Source organism: Salmo trutta, chromosome 32, assembly GCF_901001165.1.
Source record: "Salmo trutta chromosome 32, fSalTru1.1, whole genome shotgun sequence".
Classification (NCBI taxonomy): Eukaryota; Metazoa; Chordata; class Actinopteri; order Salmoniformes; family Salmonidae; genus Salmo; species Salmo trutta.
In genome coordinates this window covers 20,552,865-20,569,789 of record NC_042988.1, presented here as the reverse complement: position 1 = coordinate 20,569,789, position 16,925 = coordinate 20,552,865, and the positions used below count along the sequence as shown (strand labels likewise).

General features: G+C 41.4%; 1 protein-coding gene across 2 annotated transcripts in view; it reads right to left on the bottom strand.

Moving 5' to 3' along the window:
• LOC115171375 (ubiquitin carboxyl-terminal hydrolase 43) overlaps positions 1–16,925 on the bottom strand; it is a 97,163-nt gene that overhangs the window by 18,427 nt on the left and 61,811 nt on the right. For both annotated transcript variants that reach the window (XM_029728123.1, XM_029728125.1), the window contains 2 exons: positions 11,170–11,332; positions 1,820–1,931 (listed from right to left, as the gene is read on the bottom strand). In XM_029728123.1, the coding sequence (XP_029583983.1) occupies positions 1,820–1,931; positions 11,170–11,332 (275 nt within the window). The remainder of the gene's footprint in view (positions 1–1,819; positions 1,932–11,169; positions 11,333–16,925) is intronic.

Genomic DNA, 16,925 nt, shown 5'->3' with positions numbered 1-16,925 from the left:
GTGTAACATGGTCTGTCTCTGTGTGACAAATATCCATTCTCCATTCCACATTTACAAATCTCCTCATCTCCCGTATTGCATCTTCAATTACATCTCATCAGTTCCCCATCCTCACAGAGTGTGTCACTGTGAGGACATCATGTAGTGTCATGAATTACAGCTGTGAGTCTGAGCCACAGCCTGCTCAAGGAGGGGTGCTGTTATTCTCTAATTATACACAGTCACCAGCACCATGTCATCTGAATGGTTAGCGTAGCATACGTAGCATGTCACCCTGTCTACCCTAGTGAGCAGCTCCATGCTGACTGAGATGTCAGGCAACGGAGAGGCAACATCAGGATCCAATGATGCAGACTGACTGGCTTACTGCCACTCTGCTGCTATTGGACTCCATTGCTGTGGTCTAAAATTAGATAAGTGTAGAAAATCCACTTTTGAAAGTAAGTGATTGCTGCCATAAACGCAGGTTGACGCATATCTGTATTTTTTTTGTCAAAACATCCATTTGGAGTGTCTCTCTCTTGGCTGAGGTAGGCTCCTTACACTGATTTTGTAAGCTAGGCTTTAATTAAATAGCCAACTGGAGGTTTAAAAAAGGACAGGATAAATCCAATACAGAGAATTACTGAGAGTTTAACACTCTCACTCTTCCTTCATGGCATCTCTGTCTCTCCATCTCTCTTCACAGAATGCTAACCTGTCATTTTTTTCTCTCCCTAAAACATCAGGAGCCTTTAGCAAACAGACAGACAGACAAACAGACAGACAGACATGCAGTCTGGTGGCCATGCAGCCGCCTGCATCAGGAGCCTTTAGCAAACAGACAGACAGACAGACAGACAGACAGACAGACAGACAGACAGACAGACAGACAGACAGACAGACAGACAGACAGACAGACAGTCTGGTGGCCATGCAGCCGCCTGACAGAGTCAGACACTAACTGGAAAGCTGTTTGGCGACATGATTAACATCATGCTATGCTGCGCTGAACCGCAATCAGAGGTCATACAGCTGGGTGCATCTAAGCAGACTGTTTTGTCTGCATTTGTATCATTACATGTTTGTCCAATGTTCTGTGGTTGCCCCAACAAAGGTGGAGACAGTGCAAACAAGCCACTTGGTTTGGATCTTCCAGCAAGACAATAACCCCAAGCACACATCAAAATCCACAAAGAAATTAATTGGCCACAAAATCAATATTTTGTAATGGCCATCTCAGTCTCCAGACTTGAAACCCAACCTGTGGTTTAAATTCAAGAGGGCAGTCCATAAGCGCAGACAAAGGTTATTAAGGATCCAAATGAATTCTGTATGGAGGAATGGTCTAAGATCCCTCCCAATGTATTCTCCAACTCATAGAAGGCTCAGTGCCGTTATCCTCGCAAGGTGAGGAATTGAAAGGTATTGAAAACAGGGGTGTCAATAATTTTGACGCCTAACATTTTGAGAAAAAATATATTACCTGTTAGACAAAATATATTTTTTAAAAGCAATTGTATTAGTATAAAATAATATAATAAAAAAATGTAGCATACAATATAGCTCAGTATTTGAATTATTTATTTTATACAGTCATTTTTGCTCATCTTTATCAAGGGGGTCAATAATTTCGAATCTGACTGTATATGAACATACCGTAATGTAGTTTTGGTTAGGTGTTTTTTTTTATACTCAAGAGGTAGCCCATACTGTACTAGAAGACAAGGCATAGAGAGATATGACAGGCAGAAAACACACTAGCCCAGGGTTAGAGGTTAGGGTTGGAGAGTCACTGAGCCATTAGCTGTGTGTCAGCTATGGTCTTCCAGTGTTGTACCTGGGCCTGTGCTCCGTTGATCATCAGGTAGTAGAGCTTGCTGAGGATGCTCTGCTGCAGCTGGTCCCAGGAGATGGAGCGGTCCTCCCTCATCAGGAACGGAGGTCCAAACCTGAGGAGCAGATGGGAACACATGATGACCATTCAGTCAGAAGAGAGAGAATCTTAGACAGTTATCAATGGGATACGTGAAGTGAACTGATCAAAAAAATGAATTTCAATGATGAGCATGTTTGTGGTCAACTAACATTTCATTAACCCAAATGTTTAATCAATGTACAGTGAGTGAAAGAATAGAGTACAGTACACATCCTGCATTCACTTCTAACACTGTCATATAGGCAGAACCACACTAGCCCTGCTTAGGTCGCTGGTTTCTTACTAGTCTTCAGGCCCCCTTCACCTATCGTCACGGATGACGCTCCACCTATATAATCACCATTATACCAGAGCTCTCATTACACTGTATCTATATGAGACACACAGAGATAATTATACATTATAACAATAGCACAGGCATGGCCCTGCATCAGAGCTGAAGGATCACATGATGCCTTCATTAAACGGCACCTCAGATTGAGGCCATGTCTCTGTCATAAACTCCTCATCTCTAACTGGGAGAGGCTGAGGCTCACACACATAACTGAGAGAACACCACGGTGAGGATTCGTCACAGGGTTAATCAGGTTGCATCTCAATGATCTATCAAATGAAGATGAAATGTTTTCCTCAGTGTACGTCGATCTGGCAGGAAACAAAACCCAGAGCTGAATATTTTGTGAATATTTCGCAAATATTTCTCTGGCCTTCACTACAAATTTTTGCTTGATTAGGTCTATGTGAAAGTGCACGAACCCTATCAAAATGTATTTCTCATCTGACTCTTAAAGTAAAATATTGATTCTGTTTTTATTCAATACTCATCATAGTTTCATGAAGGGTTGTCCCATTAACTCATGGAAAACATGTAGATACTCAAGGTACATTAAGTTATCGCAAACACCGTTCATCATTGTTACCATTAATGTCATTGTCCTCCATTCAACATACTGTACTTTCCACGGATTGTTCTGTAATTGCAGACCCACATTCCATGGTCACTATGAGCAACAGCTGCAACAACCAGGGAATAAAGAGAGACAACACAAAAAAAGCTTTCATTTTCTGTGCTTTGAGGTGTTTGTTCCTTTATTTCCAGGACTTAGTATGCTGTTCAGATCATCGGCCCATAGTCTTGTCAAGCCCTCTCTCTATGGCAGGCCCTGGTACACAGTACTACCCCTCTCTCTTCACCTGAGAATGATTGGAAGATTGGAAGTATGTTAAATTGGCTTACAGACATGTCCATGTTCATCCCACAATGATCCCCACACAGTCTATGGTGCCTCCGAGGCACCGTTTTAGCAGTAGCCTTGTAAAGTCTTGAGCTACTACAGCAGTCTTGTGAGTTGTCTCTGAAGCACCGTTGTGCTTTATTTGTCTTAATGTACACAGAGAAGACAGCAAGGAACAGATTGTCCACTGGGCTGCTGGTGGGCATCACTCAGACTGATGGATTTAAGATGTGAGTGTTGATCGTCAGATGATCGCTCTGATAGTTTTGTGTGGGATCATCCATCTAGAACAAAGGCAGCTGTGAGGACTAGTGCATGGCCAAGCCTGCCAACGTCAACACCAAGGCAGCAGAATGGAGCGTAGCTGGGGTAGTGGTGCGATAACAATCCAAAGACATACTACAGAAATACACAGAATTAGCTCCATTGAGACAGACTTTTTCAGAGGACAATTTCACAAATATTTTCTGAAGAAATGAATCGTCATGATAACTAACCCCTGATTAACTAAGAGTATCACACACTGCTTTAAGAGGGTGCATAAATTATAAAGACTACACAGGTCAAAATGGAATGATTTGGGTTCATCTCAGGGCAAGAGCCTAAAACAGACCCCAACCAGCTAGCACATAATGTTCTGAGAACCATATGTTTCTTAAAGCTTGGCGAGAGCCAGGTTGTTCTATGGTTATTTTGTATACAACCTTCCCACAACTTTCTGGGAAAGGTACAGGATTGTTGCTTGGCTTTGGAACATTCTCAGCACATTTAAGTGACCTGACAAAACTTTATTTTCTTGGTATTTCATTACGTTAACAGAACGTTTCCTAAAAGTTCATGTTTACATTTAATTTCAATTTTGGTAATGTTCTACTGTAGGAACATTGTCCAACTGGTTTGTCATTGGGAATATTCTCAAATAGTTCAGAGAACGTTAAAAAACAAAGTACTTCAGCATAACGTTTCACCATGGTTCTATCTGAAGTCATGTTCTCTAATTGTTCCAAGAATGTTAAGAAACAATGTTCTTCTGTGGGAATTTCAGTACTTTAGCGTAACGTTTCCTACAGGTTTCATCATGGTTCTATTTAAAGTCATGTTCTCACATTTTTCAGAGGGGGGGTTACAAAAACTTTCCATAAAAACCACAAGAAAACGTTAGTAACGTGAAGAGAACTTTTTAAGAACGTTATTTAAAAACATATACATTCTGTTCTCAGCATTAACAAAACTCTATCCTCTATCTTGTTAAGTATGTTCAGGTGCTTTGGCCGCGCCCACTAATTGGCCACACCTGATCATAATGAGTGCTTGTTTCATATGAAATTGGGTATGTTTGAATAGACTAAAATGAACAGTTTTTATTTTGTATGCGTAAAAAAACATGGCATGTTGGCATTGCATACGGACAAAAAGCATTGCAAACATTGCATACGGACAAAAAGCTTATTTCTCTCAAATTTTGTGAACATATTTGTTTACATCCCTGTTAGTGAACATTTATCCTTTTCTAAATTAATCCATTCGCCTGACAGGTGTGGCATATCAAGAAGCTGATTAAACAGCATGATCATTACACAGCTGCACAAAGGCCACTCTAAAATGCGCAATTGTGTCACACAACACAATGCCACAGATGTCTCAAGCTTTGAGGGAGTGTGCAATTGGCATGCTGACTGCAGGAATGTCCACCAGAGTTGTTGCCAGAGAATTGAATGTTAATTTCTCTACCATAAGCCACCTCCAACATCATTTTAGAGAATTTGACAGTATGTCCAACCAGCCTCACAACCACAGACCACGTGTAACCACGCCAGACCAGGACCTCCACATCCAGCTTCTTCACCTGTGGGATTGTCTGTGAACAGCCACCCAGACAGCTGATGAAACTGAGGAGTATTTCTGAAAGTTTGAAAGGAAGTTATTCAAAAACCTCAAAATAACAGAATTTCTGTTCTCAGAGCGTTAATAAAACCTCCCAGGAAAACATTCAAGGAACAAGAGTAAAAAATTCTCAGAACCTCCCTGCAACCTAAAAATAAACGTTCTCAGAACAGGCGAAATGTTCCCTTCTGTTCTCAGAACGTTGAAAAAACATTCCTTTCTACCAGTTACAAAACGTATGGCTTTGTCCCCACAACCATTGTGAAACCAAAAACATACGTTCACTAACCCACAACTTCCAAGGAACCACATTTTCTAGCTGCACAGTCTTTGGAATGAATTGCAAAAATAATGCAGAGCTCATATCTCTTAATAATAATTTCACGCTTATGGCAGAGTCAGATTTATTTTCATCTGTCAGACCAAAACAAATGAGAAAGTTATTTGATCCAAAAAACATCTGACACTTGTGATAAGATCATCCAATGGAGACTATGAAATGTGTCAGAATTCCCACTGATCCGCATCGCATCTCTCTCCTCAACAGGCAGTTTGTCTGCGTGGAAATAAGACTCAGCATCAATATGGGTCACATTATGATTTGTTTGTCCTGTTCCACACTGTGCATAATGATGGGATCACTAGGAAAGAAACATCTAAGCAAATGCAAAATACATAAAATCAATATGGGTGAGGTGGCCTGCTACAAACAGGACTGGATTTCAGACTATAATGTCTAGCAATCTGGCTTTGAACGATCTCAGCGAGGAACTCACATCTAAAGCATGCCGTGTCCAGAGAAGATATGGATTAGACAGCAACTCTTAGCTCTTTTAGTTATATGGAATTGTTTTAAGAAGGTCATACCAAGGATAATTTAGCTATTTGATTTAGAATTTTATTTGGCCCTACTGCTATTAGCCCATACAAACACTTTGAATAACAGATTCACTACTTGGAACAACAGATAGTGCCCACATTCGGAAATGTCTGCCCCAACATTTTTGATAGGTATTTAACCCCTTTTTTTTGGCACTAAACAGTCTCCATATATACTGTAATTCCATAATTTGTTTCAACTGGTACCGGGAGACTTTCAGACGACTCTTGTTGTGGGCAACTGACACGCACGTGAGAGTCTCAGCTTTCGAAAGAGGGGTCATATTAGTGTGTAGACCACCAAACTGCTCGGACGCTACAGACAGAAGTTGTCAAATGGGCTGTACCGACTTCAGATGACTTCCAAGACACGTGTAGGGGTCGTAGAGCAGAACGGACACCATCGTGTTCGTGAAAGTCTCATGTTTTGTTCGGACGCTACAGACGATTTTGTGATTTTCGCTCTAGAGCTGTTACCTTTCACTGCAGATGCGGAAGTGTGACACCGGCGGATGCGGTGGATTGAGACGCATCCAATGCAAAATGACTGATATCTCTAGTTTAAACTCATTTTTTATTATACTAATTAGATTCATCAAGAAGATCTTGGAGTTGAAGGTTAAACAAAGCAATGACACTGAAATGGAAATTTCACACTGTGCTTGTTAGAGGAATGTACCTGCAAAACCTATTCCCTGTAGAACAATAAGAGAAAGACAAAGAATACAATCTCCACATGTCATTTTCTCGGCACACAAATATCTTCACCCTTCACCTGATGAGACAGAGACAGGTCTGAGCCCACTTGGGCACACACTGGTTGAATCAACATTGTTTCAAGGTAATTTTTCAACGTGTTGTGACGTGGAATAAACATGGAAATACATTTTTAAAAAGTAATCAACCAGTACTCTTTTCATCTCATTTCAACCAGCGTTAACCATTGAAATTAGGGTAAGACTTCAACTTAAATACATTGACTTAACTTGACTAACAAGTACTTACATCAATCTAATTTCAACATAATCATCAGAACTATGTATACGTTGAAATTGCGTTGAAACTTCTAGTTTTTTTCTTGCTATAATGAAATTATGTTAAATTTTAGATTTGATTAGACATATTTTATTTGATATTGTTTCAATATCAGTGAGATCAAGTCCACCATCCATTTGCCTACCTCTATGTACCCTGCTAAGTTTGGGAAACAAGCTGTGTTTGTTTCAGCTGAGCTATCATGTCAACACATTTAGACATTGATCAGCTTTCATACTCCTTTGTGTAGACTACCTAAATAACATAGAATAGTTGAAAGTAACTCTAATTTCTCATACCCAAGCTGTATGTGAAAGTAAATTCAGAGTGAGGTTGGGTTTGTCGGCTACATTGACATCTGATTTGCCCAACAAAGGACACCATCATTTCAACGTGTAGCTAGATATACTATCATTCATCCATGGTTGATTGGATTATGGGAGGTTTAGAAGTAGTTACCATTAGCCCTGTAAATAGGTTTCCAAATTCATGATAATAATAAAACACTTTTACCTTTGGATACGGTCTTGTATATGAAGGATTTAAAAAAAAAAAGTTATTAAAATGTTGGATTCACGTCTCCATCTCAACCAAAATTCTAAGTTGAAGAATATGACTAAATCAGCCCTCATATACAAGTAAGAGTCAATGTTCAGGCACAAATTGTTGGACTGTGGCGTCACATTTTATTTCAATATACCTCTTTATTTAGGTCGATAACATGACGTTGAAACAATGACGTTGATTCAAACATACCATTTTACTATCAACATTGAAACAAGGTCAAATAAAATATGTCTAATCAAACATGAAAGTCAACATAATTTCAACCACCCAAGCGTACAAAACATTCGGAACACCTTCCTAATATTGAGTTTCACATCCTTTTGCCTCCAGAACAGCCTCAATTCGTCAGAGCATTGACTCTACAAGGTGTAGAAAGCGTTCCACGGGGATGCTGGCCCATGTTGACTCCAATGCTTCCCACAGTTGGATGGACCATTCTTGATACACACGGAAAACTGTTGAGTGTGAAAAACCCAGCAGCATTGAAGTTCTTGAAACACTCAAACCAGTACACCTGGCATCTACTACCATACTCCGTTCAAAGGCAATAAAATATTTTGTCTTGCCACATACACAATCCATGTCTCAATTGTCTCAAGGCTTAAAAATCTTCTTTAACCTGTCTCCTCCCCTTCATTTACACTGATTGAATTTGATTTAACAGGTGACATCAATAAGGGATCATAGCTTTCACCTGGATTCACCTGGTCAGTCTATAGCCCTATTTGCACGGGACTAGTATTACTATAGAATGTCGGTTATGTAATAATTACCCCAGCATGTCCGTTTTTCTAGTGGACTATTCTGACCAGATTAGTTTTACCAAACTGCCCCTGTAATACTTTTTTCCTCATTCACAATTGACCGTTATGACAGAAGCCTGGAGGCTCTTCTAGGGCTGAAGATATTTCAAATGTCTAGGGGTAGCCTAATATTGGCCTAATGAATGGCCTTCAGTTCGGAGAAAGTCAAAATAATAATGCATACGTATTTGGCAATTTATCAATTAATTGGCACAATATCGTCCACTTCATCTTTTAAAAGAGAACTATTGGCGCTATGAAGGTTAATATCAAAAAACAGATCATTCATCTGTAGGTTACGTGTATAGCACATTGTTTTAAGCATCAATTTGTTCCCATGTTCTTACCCAAAATGGGTGCAACACCTGCTAAATTGGTGCAGCACATGCTAAACACGATTAGCACGAGATAAGTATTATTAGAGGACCTTGGAGTTTGCAGTGGGTTTTTAGGGCAGGGATAATAACCTTCCTGCCAAGTAAAAATTACTGACATGGCAGATTCGGACGCGACTAAAATTGCAGAAGTGGTGATTTGTGCTTGTGCACATAATTACATTACCTGAGCTCCTCCAGTAAAACGTATCCCGTCGAATAGGGCTTTAGTCATGGAAAGAGCAGGGGTTTTGTACACTCAGTAGTTATTGAATATGGGATAATTTATTTTATGTTTCTATGTGGAATTAATGCAATTTCAAAGTATACATAGTTCCTATGATTATGTTGAAATTAGATTAATGTAACAACCTGTTAGACAAGGTATTTAAAGGAAAAATCCACCCAAAACCATTCATTCATTTTAATTTACAGTGTTAATTAACACTAATATGTAAGAATAATATTTTTTTTGTGAACGAATGTTTCATTTTGGCGTTATAATAAAGTTGGCAACAAAATGGAAAATCGTTGTGGAAATCTGTTGCAGCTCAAATCGACTACAAAATCCACATGCAATGCTCTCTTTATGGGCTGGCTGGCTAGCAAGCAAGCAAACATAGCTACACACAATAATACCAAAGACAATATCAGCATGTGAAGTAGCTAGTTAGCTGTAAAATAAAAATCTGCCTAAAAATCTCAACATGTTCAACCTGTAGATCGATGTGCCACAGAGTGGAATCTGACATTCTCAACGGCAGATATACTTTTGAGGAGATGGGAAACGTTGCCCATGCTATATGTCTACGGTACAGGCTGGTGCATTCTGGGCGATTCTGGGACAAGGACCGCTCTCCTTCAAGGAGTGAATGGGAGTCTATTGAGCGATAGCTCAAAAACCAACACTAGCACTAATTTCGTCAACAAGAAGTACAACATTACAAATCTTTTCCAAAGATGTGAGATAATTAACTTGCTACCTGTAATATCGTATAGCTTTGGAATCGTGACATTACGTACTTTAGATGAAAATAGGCACGTTTCTCGACATATTCACTGACTCTGAGAAGGGATTGCGTGACGATTAGCTTAGCAACCGTGTGACACAGCATGACAACGTGAACGCGAATGGTCGACAATCTGCTGGGTGGGGCGATATATGTTCCTTCATTCATTGGATTCCTATCTCCTTTCTTTCATATCTCTGGCAACGGCACCATGCAATGCACCCTGGATTAAAGAGGCAGACAAATAGGAAAAATGGGCTAGACCCTCTGTTAAATAAAACATTTCTCGAGGTAGGAATATTGCAAAAATATAACCATTTACACAGAAGCTCTTATCCAGAGCAACTTACAGTAGTGAATGCATACATTTCATGCATATATATTTTTTTGTACTGGCCCCCCGTGTGAATTGAACCCACAACCCTGGCGTTGCACACACCAGGCTGGCATTGCAAACACCACACTCTACCAACTGAGCCACAGGGAAGACCAATGGCTCATTTAAGAGAAGACATCCTCCCGAATTATGACATCGGCCAGTAATGAAATCTAACATGTATGATAGACGTTTTCACGATCTAAAAGTCCTATTCCAGTGTAGTAAGAGTGACTTTATCACAGTGCTTCGTCATACCGGACGGATTTCTGCCTGCTTGAACGCCAATAACTCAGATACACATGAAAACATGAAAGGACTGAGGGAATTGATAGAACATCACTCAGGGATGCACAAAAACAATATAACATTCAAAATGGGTGAACCTTTCCTTTAAATTGAAGTTTTACACACGTTTTTATGTTTACAACTCTGGTTGAAATGAGATGAAAACAGTACTGGTTAATTACTTTTTTCAAATCCAATGTATTTTCCAAGTTGATTCCACATCACAATACGTTGACAAATTACGTTGAAACAACGTTGATTGGTTGTGAAGTTTGACATCTGACACCAGTGTGTGCCCAGTGGGAGGGTTAATCAGCAATGTTGAAGTATGGGAGAATGCTGAGAGACACTAAGCCTTCTGGATGGGATTGGATTTCTCATGGCCGACTCTGTGAGGTCTCCTGAGCGAGTATCGATCCCTCCCTGCTGTCGGGCTGGATGTCTGATGGATTACTCCATCGTGTCAGATGTCAAACTTCACAACCATTCAGTTGGAGACTCGCCTCTCAATTAGATTGACAAGAAACTCTCAGAGGCTGTGACTCATTGACTGTGGCTCATTCAACTGTCACATGAGATAGTAGAGGCCTTTCTGTGCTGCATATTTCCCCATCGACATTAAAGTTGTGAGGTCTTTTCCTGCTGGCCCAAAGTCTAATGAAAAGTCTATATTTAGAAATGAATCATGACCTTATGTTGTAACTGTAACTTTCTCTTTCACTTCTGAGTGACAGTATGAAGAGGTGAACAACACCAACCGCCCCTTAGACCCCAGAGTGTGTTTGAAACGGTCACCTAACCTGACAGCCTGCTGGGCATTCCAGGCGGCGTTGCACACCAGCAACAGGATCTTCACCGGCACACCATGGTTCAGGAACTCTGATGACAAAGTTCCGGATGGAGGTAACCTTTGACCTTCGGGCCCGGAGGAGTACGGCGAGGACGGCAGGCTGTGGTGGTACCCTGCAGGAGAGGAGGAAAGAGGGAGGAGACAAGAGAGGGCGGTGGGGAAGTGAAGGAAAGTTAAATATAAGACTTGGCGAGACTTTCTATTTGGGGAGGAGCGAACCAGAAGGGAGAACAGATGGAGCTGGTGCTGTAGACTCTCCCAGCAGGAGGTCTTATCTGATGCAGCTTTTCACTCCTGGTGGGTGCCAGCACTTCTCACCAGCTAACTTCTCTTCCCTCACACTGTGGAGTGTGACTGAGCAAAAGCCTGCTGAGATTACAGCACTTACAGACGTGACATTAGCAGATGCTGTGTTACCAACCTACTAACCTCATCCCCAGGCTATTGCGCACAGCACATATAAGCCTGGGATATCAACCACTCAAAGTTGGCCTTAGTGGGAGTGACCATAGAATTATATGCAAGTGATTCTATGGCAAAGTATTTGTCATCATTTCATTTTAGCGAATCACATGTGCTTGTGGTGTGGTGTGCTTGTGGTGCTCTGTGCTTGTGGTGTACTAGCGTACGGGGGAGGGTTAGGGGGAAGATGTTGTGGGAGATGATTGGTTGGTAGATTAGGTAGATTAAGCCAATGCCTATGTGCCAGGAGTTTCTCCCAGCTCTATGTTTTGGCCAAGTTTGACGCACTGGTCCACCAGACTCTACGCACATTTGTGTGGGAGTGTCTGGGAACGAGATTACCAACCTACAGTCAATACCAACCCATCAGGCGGCACTGGCTCCCAAAAATACTTGGTGATAAATCACATGGTAAATAGGCCTGTAGACAGAAACGAGCAGCTATTGATTGGCCTGGCGACAGTGTTCTCCCAAAACCACAGCGTTGTATTAAACACCGCTGTTTACACCCATCCAGTTCACAATTAATCATCGCCAACGGTGAATGTCAAGCTTGAAGGCCCCAAAGCCGCCAAGATCCTGATTGTGCAAATATCCCACCATTCAATCCAGCCACACCACAGGTCTAATACCAGGATATAGGAGTGAAGGAATGCATGGAAACAAAGACCTATTCAATATCAATCAGACACTTCATGTAAACAGCTCTGATATGATATGATAGAGCCCTGACCCGAGAGTGAACATAATGAGGAAAATTATTACTGCTCTTCATTTATTCATGTTCAACTAATGAAGCAGCTGATCAAACTCTCCTCAATCATGCTCTGCAATTTACATAAGTGTTGACCTCTGATCGCTGTGAGGATGATTTATGTAAAGAATCCCTTCTTTAACGACTGGTGAAACGTTCAGAATTCAGCAGTAAAATGCAGAGGTCACCTCATGGACTGTCCCCACGTGATTGATGCTGGGAGGTCTCTCATCGGTCATTAAATCAAAGTGTATTTCTTTATGTTTGGGCATCAGAAATGTATTGTTTCTAGACATCTCCCCCAAGGTCTTTTCACTGGTCTTTAAATTACAACCAGTTTCCTACCTTTAGGTTGATGTCAGCTTTTCAGAATGACGGATGGAGAGTGTCAAAATAGCCCACAGCAGATTCCTGTAGATACACAGAAACTTCAACTTGTACACACACGCATGCACACAAATGTAATTTAATATGCCTGTTGATTGTAGTCTCCTGTGATGAGTGATATGACTCTCTATAAGATCATGGAATAGTTGTGTATTCACTCTCCTGTAGTCTAGGGTTACGTCTGAGAAACATTTTAATTTTCAATTCCCTGACAGATGTGAAGGACAGGATGAGCCAGCCTGAACACTGTGAAAGCCAGTAATTAAACACCTCTGCCCCCAAAGAGATCCACTTCAATGACTGAATTAGCAGGGTCAGGTATTGACTGGTTCCGAGAAAGCCGTGAAGCCCTATAGCGAAGACAGACACCAAACTGACCACATACCGAGACTGAGACTTCAGTGATTACTAGGGTGGTGGCGGTCATGAAATTTTGTCAGCTGGTGAATGTCAAGCAAATAACTGCCGGTCTCACGGAAATTGACCGTTAATTAACATAAACACATTCAGCATCTCCTGGCTTCCACACATAGTCTACAAGTCACTGATGCAGACCTTTGGAACATCTACATTTTAAAAAGTCTAATAAATCCATAGCCAACACATTCACAATAAATCCATTATGTATTTTAGACAGGTCTAAAGAAACAGGATATGAAGAAAATGTAGTCTATTTCAGAAGAACAGAATAGCATACTCTTTGTCCTTATGTTAGGTCCTGACCTGGCTATGCCAAATGGCTGTGGGCTACACTAGTTAATTTAACAGACAAGATCCGCTTAGAATTTCGTGGCATTATTTTATAGTATGAATAAAATAATAATAAAAGGATTTCTGAGGGAGTGCGCACATCCGGCTATTCTGTGTTGAGCGGTTAACAAAGAAACAGGTCTTCCTATATGCTTAATTTAGAGTTATTTATGCAACTTTAGTTGTGATCAAAACGTATAGAACAACATTTGTATTTTTAATACAAGGCTGCATGATGCCACTAATGATGATTTGAAAAAAGTCACATGAAAGGCATGAGCTCGGCTTTGTCATTTGCGCAGGCTGTACACATTTAATCAAATCAAATGTTATTAGTCACATGCGCCGAATACAGTGAAATGTTTACTTACGAGCCCCTAACCAACGATGCAGTTTAAAAAAATACGGATAAGAATAAGAAATAAAAGTAACAAGTAATTAAAGAACAGCAGTAAAATAACAATAGTGAGACTATATACAGGGGGGTACCGGTACAGAGTCAATGTACATGTAGGTAGAGTTATTAAAGTGATGATAGATGATAACAACAGAGAGTAGCAGTGGTGTAAAAGAGGGGTTGGGGGGGCAATGCAAATAGTCTGGGTAGCCATTTGATTAGATGTTCAGGAGTCTTATGGCTTGGGGGTAGAAGCTGTTTAGAAGCCTCTTGGACCTAGACTTGGAGCTCCGGTACCGCTTGCCGTGTGGTAGCAGAGAGAACAGTCTAAGACTAGGGTGGCTGAAGTCTTTGAACATTTTTAGGGCCTTCCTCTGACACCGCCTGGTATAGAGGTCCTGGATGGCAGGAAGCTTGGCCCCGGTGATGTACTGGGCCGAACGCACTACCGTCTGTAGGGCCTTGCGGTCGGAGGCCGAGCAGTTGCCATACCATGCAGTGATGCAACCTGTCAGGATACTCTCGATGGTGCAGCTGTAGAACCTTTTGAGGATCTGAGGACCCATGCCAAATCTTTTCAGTCTCCTGAGGGGGAATAGGTTTTGTCGTGCCCTCTTCACGACTGTCTTGGTGTGCTTGGACCATGTTAGTTTGTTGGTGATGTGGACATCAAGGAACTTGAACCTCCCAACCTGCTCCACTGCAGCCCCGCCGAGGAGAATGGGGGTGTGCTCGGTCCTCTTTTTCCTGTAGTCAACAATCATCTCCTTTGTCTTGATCACGTTGAGGGAGAGGTTGTTGTCCTGGCACCACACGGCCAGTTCTCTGACCTCCTCCCTATAGACTTTCTCTCATTCACAATTTGACAAGCACTTGATAATGCCTCAAATTTTTTGCCGGCATCCCCTTTCTGTGGCCGTAATTCCCCTAAAGAAATCCATGACTTTTGAGGCCAATGGCCGTTGTGCCACTGGGCTGAATATAATAATTATAATTCCCTTCTCCCGGCTGCGTGCTCTGAAACACCTCTCACTCTCATGGCTCTCTCAGATAGCTCAACTCTTATTAGCCAATGCCCGTCACGTGCTCTATCACATCCTTATCTGTTTCACCTGTATTTGTGATTGTCTCCACCCCCCTCTAGGTGTCGCCCATCTTCCCCATTATCCCCTGTGTATTTATACCCGTGTTCTCTGTTTGTCTGTTGCCAGTTCGTCTTGTTTGTTCAAGTCAACCAGCGTTTTATGTCTCAGCTCCTGCTTTTCCCCGTCTCTCTTTTCTCACCCTCCTGGTTTTGACCCTTGCCTGTCCTGATTCCGAGCCCGCCTGCCTGACCACTCTGCCTTGACCACTCTGCCTGCCCCTGACCCTGACCCTGCTTGCCGACCTGTACCTTTGCCCCCCTCTGGATTACCGACCTCTGCCTTACCCTGACCCTGACCCTGCCTGCCGCCCGGTACTGTTGCCCCACCTCTGGTTTACTATCCATGCCTGCCTTGACCTGTCTATTACCTGCCCCCATTGGTATATTAAACTATTGTTTATTTGACGTGGTCTCCATCTGGGTCTTACCTTCATACTTGATAGTGATCGGATCTTTCTCACAAGCTACAAGTGAAGACAGACACATCAGGGACGCAACTGTGCTTCCTTATCCAATTCCGACTCGCACATCGAAGATATTAGAAGAACTGTCCACATTTACTTTTCGAGTAGGCCTAATGAACAGCAAAAGCACTAACTTATGTCAATCTAGTACCCCCATAATACAAAAGTTGACCGATTCTATTCTGTGCGAGAAATAAATATTCCAAACATAGTCTGGGACAGTTGTGGAATGCAATAGATCCCAAATTAATACAACCACTAGCATCCCAAAACATTTTTTAAGCATTGAAGCTGACGCAACCGATCAGACCGTTTAGCTTAAAATGTTGATAAACTTTTAGGCTATTTCTTCACATTATAAGCGCAGTAATGAGCACACGGCAGTAGGCTATACGCGCGAATGTTCCAAAATGCAATCAATTAGCGGAAAAACACCATTCTCAAAAGTGTGATTATGCATGTAATGCTTTTATTATAAAGGTGAATTTTTATGGTGAAAATGATCTTCCCCAAACTTGAAACTCACGTACAGTATAGCCAGTTAGGCTCTACACCCATTGTAAAGAGGATTAATGTGCTTAATTTTAATAAGTTATTTTGACACTTTAGTTGTGATACAAACCGAATCAAAAAATATATGCCTATGGACTAAGCTACATGAGGTGCAAGACTATGACTTGAAAAAGTAAAAAAAAAAAGGCACGAGCTGTTTCTTGCCTTACTGCACAGCTGGGCATCATTCCCAAGTGGTAATATATTATTCACAAGTGATAGGCTAATATTGTCACCCATCAGACTGTTCATGATTTAATTTTGTCTTTACATATACTAAATAATATGTGTGAAATTTGTTTTGATTTAGAATGGACTATTATCATGCACCGGTCTCGAAACAGGGGCAGGGGAAAAAATACATGTCATCTATGCACTTAAATAACGAATGGAGGACACTTTTTCCGTAGTTAATTTTCATGCCAGCTAGGTAGGCTATACTCCTGTTGTAAAGAGAAGAAATGTGCTTAATATTAGGAAAGTTGCTAAATAAATATAGTAGGCCTAGCCTATAGAAAGCTGATGGGATCCTCTTTTTAAGAGGCCATCACTCTGTTTTACCACGCAATTGCATAGCCTGAAGATATGTTGCGCAACATGAGCTCATGGCCTTTCATGAAGTGTTTGATTAGATTTTCAATTACATTTGCATTGATGTCAGAGTGATTAGAAGGACAATATAGTGCTGAATACCAGGCAGCTTGTCACGCCTGCTCCCGCTTCCCCTCCCTGGCGCCAGGCTACCCGTCTTTACATGCACCTGTCACCATCATTACATGCAGCAGAGCTCATTTGA